Source organism: Mytilus trossulus, chromosome 2 (assembly GCF_036588685.1).
Source record: "Mytilus trossulus isolate FHL-02 chromosome 2, PNRI_Mtr1.1.1.hap1, whole genome shotgun sequence".
Lineage (NCBI taxonomy): Eukaryota > Metazoa > Mollusca > Bivalvia > Mytilida > Mytilidae > Mytilus > Mytilus trossulus.
The window spans coordinates 48063246-48078850 of NC_086374.1; the positions used below are offsets into that span (position 1 = coordinate 48063246).

The 15605-nt window shown below is 30.8% G+C and overlaps 2 protein-coding genes across 5 annotated transcripts in view; one reads left to right on the forward strand and one right to left on the reverse strand.

The window, feature by feature from the left end:
* Window positions 1–209: 209 nt before the first annotated feature.
* On the forward strand, window positions 210–3893 carry LOC134707442 (uncharacterized). Of its 3 annotated transcripts, none has more exons than XM_063567184.1 (4): window positions 210–271; window positions 444–734; window positions 1862–2017; window positions 2779–3893. In XM_063567184.1, exons 2-4 carry the CDS (start codon window positions 479–481, stop codon window positions 2943–2945), a joined length of 579 nt encoding a protein of 192 aa, XP_063423254.1. In that variant the 5' UTR covers window positions 210–271; window positions 444–478; the 3' UTR covers window positions 2946–3893. The 3 variants fall into 3 exon arrangements, with proteins under 3 accessions (XP_063423254.1, XP_063423253.1, XP_063423255.1); XM_063567183.1 differs by having other exon boundaries at window positions 221–338; XM_063567185.1 differs by having other exon boundaries at window positions 238–351.
* Window positions 3894–5906: 2013 nt separating this feature from the next.
* Window positions 5907–15605, reverse strand: part of LOC134707441 (PHD finger protein 14-like) — a 33988-nt gene continuing 24289 nt past the window's right edge. For both annotated transcript variants that reach the window (XM_063567181.1, XM_063567182.1), the window contains exons 18-24: window positions 15460–15587; window positions 14328–14459; window positions 13473–13611; window positions 10708–10845; window positions 8357–8466; window positions 7349–7466; window positions 5907–6035 (exon numbers count right to left, since the gene is read on the reverse strand). In XM_063567181.1, the coding sequence (XP_063423251.1) occupies window positions 5997–6035; window positions 7349–7466; window positions 8357–8466; window positions 10708–10845; window positions 13473–13611; window positions 14328–14459; window positions 15460–15587 (804 nt within the window). In that variant the 3' untranslated portion in view covers window positions 5907–5996. The remainder of the gene's footprint in view (window positions 6036–7348; window positions 7467–8356; window positions 8467–10707; window positions 10846–13472; window positions 13612–14327; window positions 14460–15459; window positions 15588–15605) is intronic.

Below are 15605 nucleotides of genomic sequence, written 5' to 3' on the forward strand. Positions count from 1 at the left end.
CCCCTTTTAAAATGGCTGGATCCGCCCCTGATCTACCATGGATTTGTATCTACCAGTTTATCTATATAAGTACCAGTAAATCAAATAATCTCATTGTATAGGCCCCCTAATGACTTATCAAGTACAAACAGAAGAAGATTTATTTTATACAAAACAAGCCCATTAATTTCACAGCAATTGAATTTGAGTAGTCTCCCTTATTATATGCAATCAGGTGTGTCCAGGTGAGTAATCAAACGCACAGGTGAAATCGACGATGTTGTAAATACAGGTATTTCAAAAATGGCGACAGAATAAAAAAAATAGTTTGAAATATTTGACAGATCAAGCACACAAAGGTATCATTTTCTTGTACGAAAAAAAATGCATTATTAATACGTTTCTAATAATTTTGTTTTACTATTTACCTGTATTCCTTATTTACACAAATTTGTTCATTGCAGTTAGTAAACAAAAAGTCCGGAAGTGTAAATTCATAATGGGTTCTAAAGAAGAACTTGATACCTTGAAATTGGAGGACATTTCTACTCTGTTTAAAGCGGGATGTGTTGTTCTGATAGCAGCATTCCTCTTCCACACGATAGGTATGGCAACCAACCACTGGGCTGTATCAGTAACGGATGCCCATGGCACCATTCAGTATAATGGTTTGTGGGAGAAGTGTGCTGATGTTAGATTAGGGAAAGGAGATTTTGAATGCCAAGGTTTTATCTGGTCAGATCCACAAGTCAGTCGTAAGTATTGCTCTCTAGCTGCCGAACTGTAACTCTTATGGTCCTTTTTATTTTATTTTTATTTTGTGGTCCACAAATACAAATAGTTAAAATAAAACATAAGGACCTAAGAGCTATGGTTCCACAGCTAATTTATCTCCGTAAGAAGGACTGTAGTATACATGTATGCGTGTTAACTGAACATGTAGATTGTTGTTGTTTTGCTTAAATTTACTGGTCATATGAAGTACAGATCGTATACATGTTGTATAATTGAGTTTAAACAAATGTAAAACGATTCAAACGAGAAAACTAACAGCCTAATTAAAGAACAAAACAAATAAAGCTGTTCAACATGTTCAAGCAAATATGTCATACAGCACATGCAGCAACAAACTACTGAATAACATTTAAAATAAGACTACATATTCATTTTCTAATTAGAAATCTGCATTCCCTAATGATAACCTCTCAGGCTGTTGGAGCTGTGAGAAGCTTTAAAGTTTCAAATATGTCATTATGAAATGTCTCAAATTATACCTTTAACCAGTGGCTTAACTTGAAATGAGGTATAAACAGAGGCAACTGCCTTGTTAAAAAAATAACTTAGAAAAAAACAAACATAAATTTAACAGTTCAAATTATTTTCAAATTGTAATTCTATATAAGAACTGGAAGGACTTTTGAATTCAAACAATACATGCAGTTACATGTACAATAAAAATAATTAAATTGAATTGAAATCTGTCAAGGAAATGTATTCTTACATTGGACATAAAAAAATCAGCTCTGATTCGGAAAAGAATTATCATTTAGTTTCGGTTTTTAATGTTCATACCAAATTTGGAGCCAGGATTTTGAAAAAAAATAGGCAACTTATGGAGTTGAACATGTAAGAAGTTTCATTCTGTATATGTATTTTAAATGTACATTATAAATAGTATATTAAATACATGTACATCAAAGAGATACAAACTTATTGGTTGTCTCTCTCTCTTTATATTTTTCTTTATTTAAGTGTTACATTTTATCTTTATAGTCTCACTCTTTTCATTTGCCCACCTACATGTATTATATAATATATAAACATGCAAAGCAGATACTCCAAATATCGCTATTTTTTAAGTTACATATTTTGATCATTTCAGATTGGTTTCGTTATGTACAGACAACAGAAGTGCTAGCATTCTGTGCAATGATGATAATGATTGCATTTGCTTTATTGTACCTGTTTGCTAAATTCATCAACGAAGATCATAAAAAGAATCTAAGAGTTCTGGCCCTTGTTTTAGGTTTCCTCAGTGGTAAGTTAAAGGGATTCTTTAAAGTTCTATAAAAAATTTGAAACCCTCATATGAATAACCCTTGTCATGCACTATTGCACAAATTACTATAAGTACTGTGCTTGTTCAGTAATGTCGTTACACTTTCTTGTAGAGATATATGTAAATAAGAACTTAGATGTTAGTTGTATCCCCTTTACAATAAGAAATATGCAGTAATCATATACAAAAAGCTTTCTTTTGTCAGTTTTTTTTTTAAGTGGTGACATTTCTAACAAAATTTGAAAGAAACACATACAGCAGTCTCATTTGCAGGGACATAAAAATTTAACAAAATACATGAGTCACTTGTACAATTATGTTGAAAATTTTATATTGGTTTTAAATTGGCTGTAATATGCAAAATGTTGTTTCAATATATACATTGCCTGAGAGGTTGTGTCCCTATTTGCTAGAGGATTCTTAAATCTTTTAATAATACACAATCTTAATTTGCATATGATCTTTATTTTTTTTATCAATATGTTTACAAAAGACTGGAAAACTTGATTCACAAGGCAAGATATGAACTTATGCCATTTTTTTCGTAGTTGAATGCATTGTAAAAAGTTTGACAAAATACATGTACATGGGATCTGTGAATCAATAAGACATGGCCAATGCATCCTTAGAAGAAACACCACCTGGTTTATGTAAAATTTAGCCAAATTAAAAATGAATGTTATATTTACATTATACATCATGTACTTATAACCTAATACTGTACACATTTGTATTTTCAGGTATTCTTATCATTGTTGCCTGCATTGTATTTGGATCACTTAAAGATGTACAGAAACCAAGAAGGATGCAAGCAGCCTCTGTCAACTTATCATGGAGCTTTGCCTTTAGTTTGATTGGTGGATTGTTGTCAATAGCAACAGGAGTCATTTTCACAATTTCATCATAAACATTTAAAAAATTCAAATATTGATATCAGGATATTGTATATATTCATGTGTAAAAATTTCATATCATTTTCTATAGTTAATTTGAAGCATTCATACATAAATGTACATATAATGATAATTTTATAACATTTTTTGTATCTAACAATATCATACAAGACCATTACATAAGGAGAATAAAATATAAAAAAAACAATTTTGAAGATTTATCCTCTGTAAGTACATGCATCTTATTTTTATTATTGTTTGACTGTAGTACAGTTGGAGTGTAAGAATACAATTCCGAGTTGCTAAAATGTATACCGTAAACTGATGTGTTGCTTAAATAGCAATTACCAGATAGCATTTTTGGAAAATACTAATGTTTTGGTCAAATGTTTTTAAAATTTTATGAATTTGAATGCAATTATTCATTATCCTACATTCACCACATATACTCATTACTTTAAAAAAAAAAAAATTGTATAAACAATAGACTAAATCTCAGTTTCTCAATAAAAATGCTGTTTAAAATGCTTGTTTTACACAAGTCTTAAGTGAGCTTGCTGTTGGAAAACTGTCCATTATTCTTATTAAAACTATGTACAAATCAAACTGTATCATCTCATATTTCTTGTAATTAAATTATTTTATTATAATTAAAAGAATAGAAGTTGGTGAACCAGTACTTTAATAAATAAGAGAAATAGTTTTTTTTTCTACCTGTATTTCACATTTTGTCAGGAGAAAGATGATTTAATGAGTTATCAACATTATTTAGTATGAGGTTTGTTTTAATCAAACCGTTTTGCAAAGTTGTTTAGTTTCTGTAATCTTCTACAAAACTTTATATGTAAGAAATAAATCATCTTGTGCCATTTTAATTACAATATGTAATCTTGACAAGTTTTATCATGTATATATGGTTATTTTTTATATCAAATCTTGTATAAATAAAGATAATAAGCCTATTATATTATTATTATGATAACTGTGGAGTAATCAATTTTTTCCTCAACAGAGGAAAATTTGAATGGGTTCAGGGTTTTCACTAAGGCTAGTCCATGTGTCCTGGACTCATCAAGTTCTGTCTGGATTCATCATTTTTAAAACTGGTGAGTCCACAGATGCATCAAGATTGAAATATTTTGTATAAACTGAACACAGTTAAACACAAATATCATAGATCATAAGTGAAATATTTTGTATAAACTGAACACAGTTAAACACAAATATCATAGATCATAAGTGAAATATTTTGTATAAACTGAACACAGTTAAACACAAATATCATAGATCATAAGTAAATGTTTTTTGAGACAGAATTTTCTAATAATTTGCCAAAATGAAAATTTTACTATGCTTTTTTAAAAATTTGGTTAGTTTGTTCTTAAAAAAACACATAGGAGTGCATAAAAAAAATTTGAGATAGAATTTTGAAATAAATTGTGAGAAGATAGGTTTCATATGTTTTAAGAAAATAAAAAGAAAACATGTTGTCACCGATCTTGTTTTCTTGCCACAAGTAAAAATAAAAAATTTCTCTATTAGCCAAGTATAAATTTTGTATTAAAAGAGTTATCTCCCCTTAATGGCTCATTTGAAAAGAATGATTTTTAAAAACCAAAAAGTTTGATATTTGTTTAAATAATTTGTATAATACAATATATTAACAAGTTTTCTTCATATAATAAACAGTCTAACTATTCAATTGCAAATCAGTGGCAAATAACTTGACCGATTTTGTACTGTGATTGTACAATCCAAGATGGCGGTATACCATGAATCTACCTTAATAGCAAAAGTTTAAAAGTAATCTGAATTTAATGTCATTTCAATCCTCTGTTAGGCCATTGCCACTAAAATATTACATTATATTGCAATAAAATATCTTTTTCTTGTTGTTGGACTCACCATGGCCGAAAATGATGAGTCCCTGGATTAGCCTTTAAACATCCTTAGCAAGAACCCTGGGTTTATTTATCGCAATGGAACCCCAAGAAAATTGGTTTCACATGAATGAGACTGTTTCAATAGCACATGTTTTATTTTATTATAAGTGTTATAAATTTTAGTTGTTGCCCAAATGAGGAGTCTTGTTGATGAAGAATGGTAAAGATCTATCCCTTTGATACAAGATCAACTCCAGTTTTGGATGCAATATTGTCTCTTATACATACTTTCAGCTTCATTTTAGTATAAAATAATGAAATGCTCCACAGGGCCCAGCTTGATACTACTGCAGAGGTCGTACTCTGAACAATAAGGGCCAGTATAGACACAACATTCAAGCTTGATAAAGCTCTGAATTTGGATTGTGATTAAATATTTAACACAGCATAAGTTTCTGACACAGAATGAATGTGGTATAATGAACCTAAAAAAAATAATTTACCTATTGTGGTCCAATATCCAAAATCTAAATAGGATTGATTCAGCATATCAAAGAATCCCAACTATTCAATTGTTGATAATACTAAATCAAAGAACTCTATACATTCATTTTTTGTTGAAATCAAACAAAGTTGAATTTTGGACCTTCTTGAAAACTGGACCCATAATCGAAAATCTAAATATATGTTTAGATTCAGCATATCAAACCACCAAGAATTACATTTTCGTTAAAGTCTAACAAAGTTAAATTTTGGACTCTTTGGACCTTGAAGATGACCAATTGTAAACTAAAACTAAAGTTATTGTCCAGAAACTTAAGTGTCTTCTGACAAATCTAACAATGACAGGGAGATACCAATATATGAATGCAAAAATTCTAAGCAGTCGTATGAAAAATAGTCAAACAAGCAATCATAGCACTAAAAGGATCAAGATTTATTTCATAAATGCTTTTATACTGAATTCCTAGGTCATAAACAAATCTCAGGTGAGTTGGTAAGTTCTTGATCATACATGAAAAAGTTGACAGGTATTGGGTACCAAGTTTAATGGCATATGCTTTATCAATATGATGCTGACAATTTAATATAAAACATTCATGATAGACATTTTAATTTAGTATTTGAATGACATTATATACTCCTGTATAATGTGTGTAAAGTTTATGGATGATATGACCACTACTCATTGCCTTCTTCAGCTTCGGCCTCATCATCATCCTGTAAAAATAAATATATAAAATTAACAAAGGGGGTATCTAAACAATCTATTTAATAATGAAAGATTCTAGAAATAAAATTATGCCATTTTTAGTGTTAATAACATGGGAGGTAACTCTGAGGTGTTCCAAAATTTAAAAGATTTGAGGTACTTTAAATGAACCTGGCACCCCATTAAATAATTACTTTTTATTGAACATATAATCCTAAGGTAAATGCAATTATCCATATATATTATAAATCTGAGTTCCCACATCACCAGAAAAAGTTTGGTCCAGTGACTCCACTCTTCACTGAAATTAATGCAAATAAACAATACACGTAATAGAAAGAAAAAAACTGATGTCAATGTCTTCTTTTTATTTTATTGTGGTGAAAGAATATCTTTATTCTTTGTCAATTTAGGCAGTTAAACAAATTGTCATGATGACACATTCAATGCTTATGAGCTAAAAATGAACACAATCATTTCAGGTCCTTTAATAGCCGACTATGCAGTAGGACTTTGATCATTTTCAAACCGTACAATGACCTATAGTGATTAATTTCAATGTCATTAATTTACAGACAGAAAATATGAGAGATAATATACTAAATATAACAGGATTTGACCACACCTACCAATAAAACATGACTCCTCTGAAATAAACAAATGTACAAAGATGTCAAACAACAAACACATGCAGGTCAAAATAATCTGAGTGCGAACAGTCACAAAATATTGTTTTATAAGTTTCAACAGTTTTTCATTTGCACACTGTTTTTTTTGCCAATCTAATTCAAATGTTTTCAAATCAAACAATAAAACAATTACAGTGCAGCTACCAACAGGATGACTACTAACTTGAACAAGAAATTAAAGACATCATTTAATTGGGGTCCGGATGTGCTCCCTACAAAATGCTGTTTTTTAATTGCACAAAAAAGTTTGCTGGTCAGACAGCACTATGATGTTGAACCATCAAAAGAAAGATGCCAACCTAATAAAACTATAGGTAAAATGATAAAAATCATTCTAAAGGCAAATAGTGAAATACATCAATACAGAGGTATTATATCACTTACAGAGTCATCTGTAGGATCACATGCTTCACAATGCCACGACTATCCTCTCTGTTTAATTACTTTTATTACAATATTTAACTTACAAAGTCATCGTAGGATCACATGCTTCACAATGCCACGAGTATTCTCTCTGTTTAATTACTTTTATTACTTTATTCAACTTACAGAGTCATCTGTAGGATCACATGCTTTACAATGCCACAAGTAGCCTCTTTGTTTGATTACTTTTATTACAATATTTAACTTACAGAGTCATCTGTAGGATCACATGCTTCACAATGCCACGAGTATCCTCTCTGTTTCGGTGTCTTCTTCATAGGAGGATCCAAACATCCAAAGTGATACGATAATCTGCACTCATCACACCTAATAATGGAATTATTAATATCAAAGAATCAATATAAAACTTGCTCATATAACCATGAGAATTTATTGTTAAGCCTATCACTGGATTTATTATTCTTTGTCAAAACATTGATGTATCATATTGTTTCTGTGTGTATTGGTAGAGATTTCTCAAGACTAATGATTTAAACTGTTTCTAGAACCAAGACCCTATTACAAATATCTTTGGATTGGCTCGGGCTATTTCATTATTTATAGCAAAAACAATTGATGGTGTATACAATCAACATGGTTTTAGACAGCTGTTCATCAATAAAGAACCTTTATAAAGTTTTTTCTCACAAGGCTAATTTTAAAATAATAGAAGAATGTGTCAAAGCTATAACTCTCGAAAGGGAAATAATTCACAACTCAAATTCGAGATCTGTCTGCTTGTTATCATTCCTAGCATTGTGATTTTTGTTTCGTAAAATTTTCTTGAAGCAAACTAAAGTTAAGAGTGCAGAATTGAAATTGAAAAGAACAGCAGATGGTTAAGGGTAACACTGTAAAATGCCTCCATTGCTAAGGCCTGGTGCATAAAAATATAACCAGATTAAACAAAACAGTTAATTGTAAATCCAACTAGATATTTTAAACTGTAAATTTAGAAATTATTGCAAGATTTTAATTAAGGCTTATTATGCAACTGGGTGAGTATTGCAATAATAAGAACTCGCATTCTGATATTAGTATGCAGAATTTCCTGAAATCGCAATAATTAATCTTGCATTTTTGTCAATTTTTGAAAAATGGCAATTATAAATGCAAAAAATATTTTCTAAATTTACAGTAATTTACAGTGCCAACAAAAGAGCTATGTTGGAGTAAATTTGTACATTTTACACATGGTTTTCTAAACCATCACATACCTGACAGTATCAGAAGGGGTACCAGGTTTACAACAAACCACACATTCTAGTTCTATTGTTTCTTCTTTTAATTTCTTTGCTGGTCTATTGTGTTCTATTGGTCTCTTTTTCTTAAAAACAAAAAGATCCATATAAAATAAAGAAAGTATGAATAAGAATTAAAAAATCTTAGTTTTAAGTTAGTGAAGAAACAGATTATTTTTTATTCCCCAATAGGTTTGTAAACCAAAATCAAACACTAAAGCCAAATTAGAAACAAGAGGCTCTCAAGAGCCTGAATCGCTCACCTTAATTCTTTTGGTTAAATCTCTCATCAATGATTATTTTGGCTTTTCAATTTATTTAAATGTTTTTTGGATCGTCCTATTTTCTTCAAAAGCCAAAAAAAATAATCATTTTCTCCTATGTTCTATTTTAGCCATAGGAGCTATGTTTCTTGACATCCAAGGAAATAAAATATAAAATTTATACTAGATACTCTGAAACTCATTTAGCCTAAGTTTGGCTGAAATTGATACAGCAGTTTCAAAGGAGAAGATTTTTTAAAGTAAGTCAACATGATGAACAAATTGTGAAAAAAGTCTTTAAAGGGCAATAACTCCTTAAGGGGTCAATTGACAATTTTGGTCAAATTGACTTAATTGAAGATCTTACTTTGCTGAACATTATTGCTGTTTACAGTTTATTTCTATCTATAATTATATTCAAGATAATAAACAAAAACAGCAAAATTTCCTTAAAATTATCAACTCAGGGGCAGCAACCCAACAACAGGTTGTCTGATTCATCTGAAAATTTCAGGGCAGATAGATCTTGACCTGATAAACAATATTACCCAACGTCAGATATGCTCTAAATGCTTTGGTTTTTGAGTTATAAGCCAAAAACTGCATTTGACCCCTATGTTCTATTTTTAGCAATGGCGACCATGTTTGTTGATAGATCATAACTACGGATACAATTTACAAACTAGATACCCTAAGGAACATTCAGTTCAAGTTTGGAAGTATTTGGCCCAGTAGTTTCAGAGGAGAAGATTTTTGTAAAAGATTACTAAGATTTACGAAAATGGTTAAAAATTGACTATAAAGGGCAATAACTCCTAAAGGGGTCAACTGACCATTTCCGTCATGTTGACTTATTTGTAAATCTTACTTTGCTGAACATTATTGCTGTTTACAGTTTATCTCTATCTATAATAATATTCAAGATAATAACCAAAAACAGCAAAATTTCTTTAAAATTACCAATTTAGGGGCAGTAACCCAACAACAGGTTGTCTGATTTATCTGAAAATTTCAGGGCAGATAGATCTTGACCTGATAAACAATATTATCCCATGTCAGATTTGCTCTAAATGCTTTGGTTTTTGAGTTATAAGCCAAAAACTGCATTTGACCCCTATATTCTATTTTTAGCAATGGCATCCAAGTTTGTTGATAGATCACAACTTCGGATACAATTTAAAAACTAGATACCCTAAGGAACATTCAGTTAAAGTTTGGAAGTATTTGGCCCAGTAGTTTCAGAGGAGAAGATTTTTGTAAAAGATTACTAAGATTTACGAAAAATGGTTAAAAATTGACTATAAAGGGCAATAACTCCTAAAGGGGTCAACTGACCATTTCCGTCATGTTGACTTATTTGTAAATCTTACTTTGCTGAACATTATTCCTGTTTACAGTTTATCTCTATCTATAATAATATTCAAGATAATAACCAAAAACAGCAAAATTTCCTTAAAATTACCAATTCAGGGGCAGCAACCCAACAACAGGTTGTCTGATTCATCTGAAAATTTCAGGTCCGATAGATTTTGACCTGATAACCAATATTACCCCATGTCAGATTTGCTCTAAATGCTTTGGTTTTTGAGTTATAAGCCAAAAACTGCATTTGACCCCTATGTTCTATTTTTAGCAATGGCGACCATGTTTGTTGATAGATCAAAACTTCGGATACAATTTATAAATAAGATACCCTAAGGAACATTCAGTTAAAGTTTGAAAGTATTTGGCCCAGTAGTTTCAGAGGAGAAGATTCTTGAAATAGTTTACGATGACAGACGACGACAGACGACGACGGACGCCAAGTGATTGCATAAGCTCACTTGTCCTTTCGGGACAGGTGAGCTAAAAAGATGAATAACTACATCATACCTATATATTTAACGCCTTGTCAGGGTGTGTACTTTCTCTAGAGAAAGGTAAGGTAAGCCTCCTTTTCAGTAAGTAATATTGCCCCTACATTTAAATCATCCATATCTTGTTTTCTATTTTTTACTTGTTATTAAAGATGTGAAAATAGCGACATATAATTTCTAACAAGAAAATTAGCTATTACAAATTTACCTTTAAGTTTTTAGTCATATCAACTATCATTTTTTCTGGGCTGTTAATTATCTTATCTTGGCTATCTGTACTTTCAACCTCAACTTTCTCTTTCTTTATCTTCTTTGTTTTCTTCTTCTTCATTTTATATTTTGTTAACTGAAAATATTTATCATTTATACATTTGTTAAAGGTAATATCATTATTATCTACTATGAATTCATTATTATTTGTTGGATACTAGTTTTTATGCATTTCATGGTCATTAGGAAACCATAAATTTAAATTTTCAAAGAATTAATAATTTTTTTAAAGGAATGGATGCAGACTTCTATGAAAAAAATAGTCACGCAAATGCAAATTTTCCTCAATCAACGAAATTGGTACCCACCAAAATAAATGAATCTACAGTATCTGAATCAAATTGAGAATGGAAATGGGGAATGTGTCAAAGAGACAACAACCCGACCAAATAAAAAAACAACAGCAGAAGGTCACCAACAGGTCTTCAATGTAGCGAGAAATTCCCGCACCCGGAGGCCTCTTTCAGCTGGCCCCTAAACAAATATATACTAGTTCAGTGATAATGAACGCCATACTAATTTCCAAATAGTACACAAGAAACTAAAATTAAAATAATACAAGACTAACAAAGGCCAGAGGCTCCTGACTTGGGACAGGCGCAAAAATGTGGCGGGGTTAAACATGTTTGTGAGATCTCAACCCTCCCCCTATACCTCTAACCAATGTAGAAAAGTAAACGCATATCAATATGCACATTAAAATTCAGTTCAAGAGAAGTCCTAGTCTGATGTCAGAAGATGTAACCAAAGAAAATAAACAAAATGACAATAATACATAAATAACAACAGACTACTAGCAGTTAACTGACATGCCAGCTCCAGACTTTAATTAAACTGACTAAAAGATTATGATTTCATCATATGAACATCAGGCACAATCCTTCCCTTTAGGGGTTTAGTATCATACCAATCCATCATAACATATATGAGAAGAACATATCCTGTGTCATGCCAACAACTGTTTTTAGAATAAATGTGTTTAGAATTTTGAATACAATATTTTACATCTGTAGTAGAAAAACAATAGTATTCATATAATTAGATATGGAGCACCCAGTGATATTGTTGGCTTTTTACCTCTACCCTTTTTAATTGGGAAAATATGCGTCATTTTCATCAAAGGAGTATGTTCGATAAGGTCGTAAAATGGCCCCGTTTTTTAGCCTAAATTTCAAAATTCATATTTATCGACCAATATCAAGATAAATTACAGCAAATACATTGACTAGCTAGGATATAAACCATTTTGTTGAAAATTTTACGTTTCTGCGTTTCATTATGACGTCACAAGTTGTACTCCTATCGATTTTTCACGAAAAAATCAACCAAAATGGGTAAATTTCCATAGAATATTGGACCGGAAACATAGAGCGCATACGTCGACAACAAAGATCTTTTAAAATAATGTTTGTGAAGACATTTAACATGTCTTCTTTGAATCTTAAGCTTGTCGACGCCTGCGCTCTTAGTTTCCTGGTCCTTCATTTGGTTGAAATCTAGCTGATTTTGTCAAATTTCACCAAAATCCCTTATTTTGACCTTTTTTGGATGTAAAAATCAACGTGTTAGAATAAAACTTTGACAAAAACAGTTCTGTTTAACTTTCTAACATGTCTTTAGGGTAACTTGAAACATAGTTATTGTATTGTAACTATGAACTTTATAATTGGGGCCAAATATGGCCCTAAACGAACTTACTCCTTTGGGAAATTTAAAATAAACCATGAATTTGACTGAAACTCCAATTTACAGGCCCATTTTCAAGAGTCAAACCCTGCTTGAAAATAAGACCCCATTTTGTCAGTGATGATACATAATTAGACACTTAAATTTGCACACATGGTCATTTTAGGCAAGAAAATTGTGTAAATGTGTGTTTGTCAGTTTGTATTCATGCACAATTACTACTGAAACTCCCCTGTTTGGGAAAAAAGTTGTCTCTTTGGGAATAAGTTGAAGCCATTTTTTTTTCAAATTGGGATTTTTCTCCAGGGGAAAAAGCCTGTATTCTCCACTAATTTAAGGCAAACAATATCACTGGCACCCCATTAAAGATACAGGACAGTCTTTAGAACAATCATACTATAGGGTTATGCACATACAGCATTCATAACTTAAGTCCATAAAATAGAAATTTTCTTATATGTATTCTAAGAAAAATTATACAAGGTCCAAAGTAATTTCCTTGATTAGAGGAAAGTCGTCTCCTGACTTTATATTTATAATCCATAGTGTGCTGATTAGAACAGTTTTGAAAAAACTGTCCCTTTAAAAAAGATTGATTTCTAGTATTTTATGGATTGGTCATCTCTTGTACATCCAGTCCATATCCCTTGTATCAGTTTACTACATCAATGATCAACAAGATGACACATCTTATTCCTTGTTATCATTTGGCAAAATCTAGGATGGTAATTTCTAACAGTAAACAACTTTGTCTTATTGTTTTTGTATAAAAAAAAATTCTGATCAAAATATATATTTCAAAACTTTGTATTTTTTACTACAAGTTGACAAAATTTCATATTCATCCATAAATCTGAAATAAAAAAATAAAATAAAACAAATGTTTGTAATTCCAAATATATCAGAATCTAATGGTTTTATTTAAATATAAGGCATTGAATAGAGGATTGCCTCCTGCAGAATTTCTTCGTGACAAAGGTTTCTTTTCACAATACATTTCTCATATTTAACACATACCTTAGCAAATTCAAACTGTAAATCATTTCCCCATTTGTTTGGTTCTTTTATTTTTTCTCTAAGTTTTCTGGGGGCTTCTAGTTCTTCAGCAGGGACATCCTGTTCATCACTACTGGATTTGTCACATTCTGAACATTGCCTTAATATTCATAAAAGAATTGTTATCAAATTAATATATAAAATAAGCTTTCTAAAGATTTTTTTTCTCTAGGTCTTTGCTAGTTTGTACTTTATCTTGGCATTTGTTTAATTTTGGTAACCAATGCATTGCTTGTTCTCATCTCCATATTGTTCAACGTTATTTTTTTATGGTAATTCAACAAAATAACCGGTAAACCTTAACAAAGCACCAAATGACCTCAATAAAATCCTAGCTTTAATGTGAATGTCAATCATTGAACTTGCATAACAACCATTAATTTGACAGTAAAATGAATACTGAATTCATTGGATAATACTTCATTTTCATGACCAATTGTTACAATTGGTATAAAAGTTACCATATAGTGTTTTTTTTTTATACTTATTGGCCTGGAAACAGAAAGTATCCTGCCCAGTTACTTATTACAGGTCATTTTATTTCTCTTTTGAGGGGATTTCCAATAATGAATAATGGCATTACATATTTTTCATTAAGGTTTCTTAAAAATAGTCATTCGATTCAGTTACTTTTATTTCCCATTGTAAGCCCAAAAAAAAATTCTCTTTTTGAAAGATTTAAAATATTGGCGTTACATATTTATTTATAAAAATTTTGTTTATAATACAGTTATTTGCCTCATTGACATCCATTTTCCAAGTCAATAAAATAAATAAATCCACGAAGAAACAGTTTTAAATTTAACAAAGTATTACCATCCCATAAGTTTTGTTTTCTTTGGCATTCTTGTGAGTGGTGGATCTAAACATTCCAAATGGTAATACAGTTTACAGCTATCACACTTCACCATCATGTGGGTATCTGTTGACTTCTTACATACAGCACAGCTAGAAACATAGTATAAAAAGGTTATAAATCATAGAACAATTCTATATGTTTGTTCAATCTAATTTAATTCAACTATTCAAGGTTAAAATATCCAAATATGTAATCATAGTTTTATCTGTTCAAGAACTTTATAAAACTTGATGTGTCTGTACACCATGATTGCCCCTGCATGCAGACTTATTGCAATAGTGAGCTGATATTCTGCCAAAAGAAAGTCAACCGTCACAAAACCCAAACGTACTCAGTAAGTCATCATTATACACTAATGTATAAAAAATCAGATCAAGATCTCCAGGCCTTACAAAATGAACTTACTTTTGGTGTCTTAATAGAGGGTGGTAATGCCCGTTACCATCTGGCTTGAATTGGTCATACTCAGCTACCATTAGCTTCAAATTGGTTAAATTTTTTAAGGTGAATTGTTAAAATATCCTTTTCATGATTTGTCAGAGGTCTCAAACCATTATTGTTACCGCCATTATAGGTAACAATTTAGCATGATTTGTCAAAATCAGTTGATTTTTTTATCAACTAAAAGAAAGTGTACATTTTATGGTCATGCACCAAAAAATACTGATAAGATTATTTGGCAAGAATTTTGACCGTTATTCGTCATGAAGGTGCCCCCATTACCACCCTCTTAACAGATAAAGTGGGTAACAAGTACCTAGTGCACTAACAAGTAAGGTGATTAACAAGTAACTTGTGTACAAAAAGATTAGTTGAATGTTATTATTTACAAATGAATTAACGGATAAGTTGTGAGTAACAACTTACTGGTATATTAACAGGTAAGGTGAGTGTAACAACTTACTGGTGTATTAACAGATTAGGTGTGAGTAACAACTTACTGGTGTATTAACAGATAAGGTGTGTGTAACAAATTACTGGTGTATTAACAGGTAAGGTGAGTGTAACAACTTACTGGTGTATAAACAGGTTAGGTGAGTGTAACAACTAACTGATGTATTAACAGATTAGGTGTGAGTAACAACTTACTGGTGTATTAACAGGTTAGGTGAGTGTAACAATTTACTCCCCATGTTACTTGTATTTTCTCTTCTGGTGGTCATTATCAACTTTACTGGTGACTTCTTTACTTTGAACACATCTGGTAGTGGTAAATTCTAGAAAGAGAAAAAAGA

What these genes read in the sequence shown, in the direction of transcription:
- LOC134707442 (XM_063567184.1), top strand. Translation starts at nt 479, where the DNA reads ATGGGTTCTAAAGAAGAACTTGATACCTTGAAATTGGAGGACATTTCT. An exon ending in GTCAGATCCACAAGTCAGTC is followed by an intron (nt 735 to 1,861) that starts GTAAGTATTGCT and finishes TGATCATTTCAG; the next exon opens with ATTGGTTTCGTTATGTACAG. An exon ending in TGTTTTAGGTTTCCTCAGTG is followed by an intron (nt 2,018 to 2,778) that starts GTAAGTTAAAGG and finishes TTGTATTTTCAG; the next exon opens with GTATTCTTATCATTGTTGCC.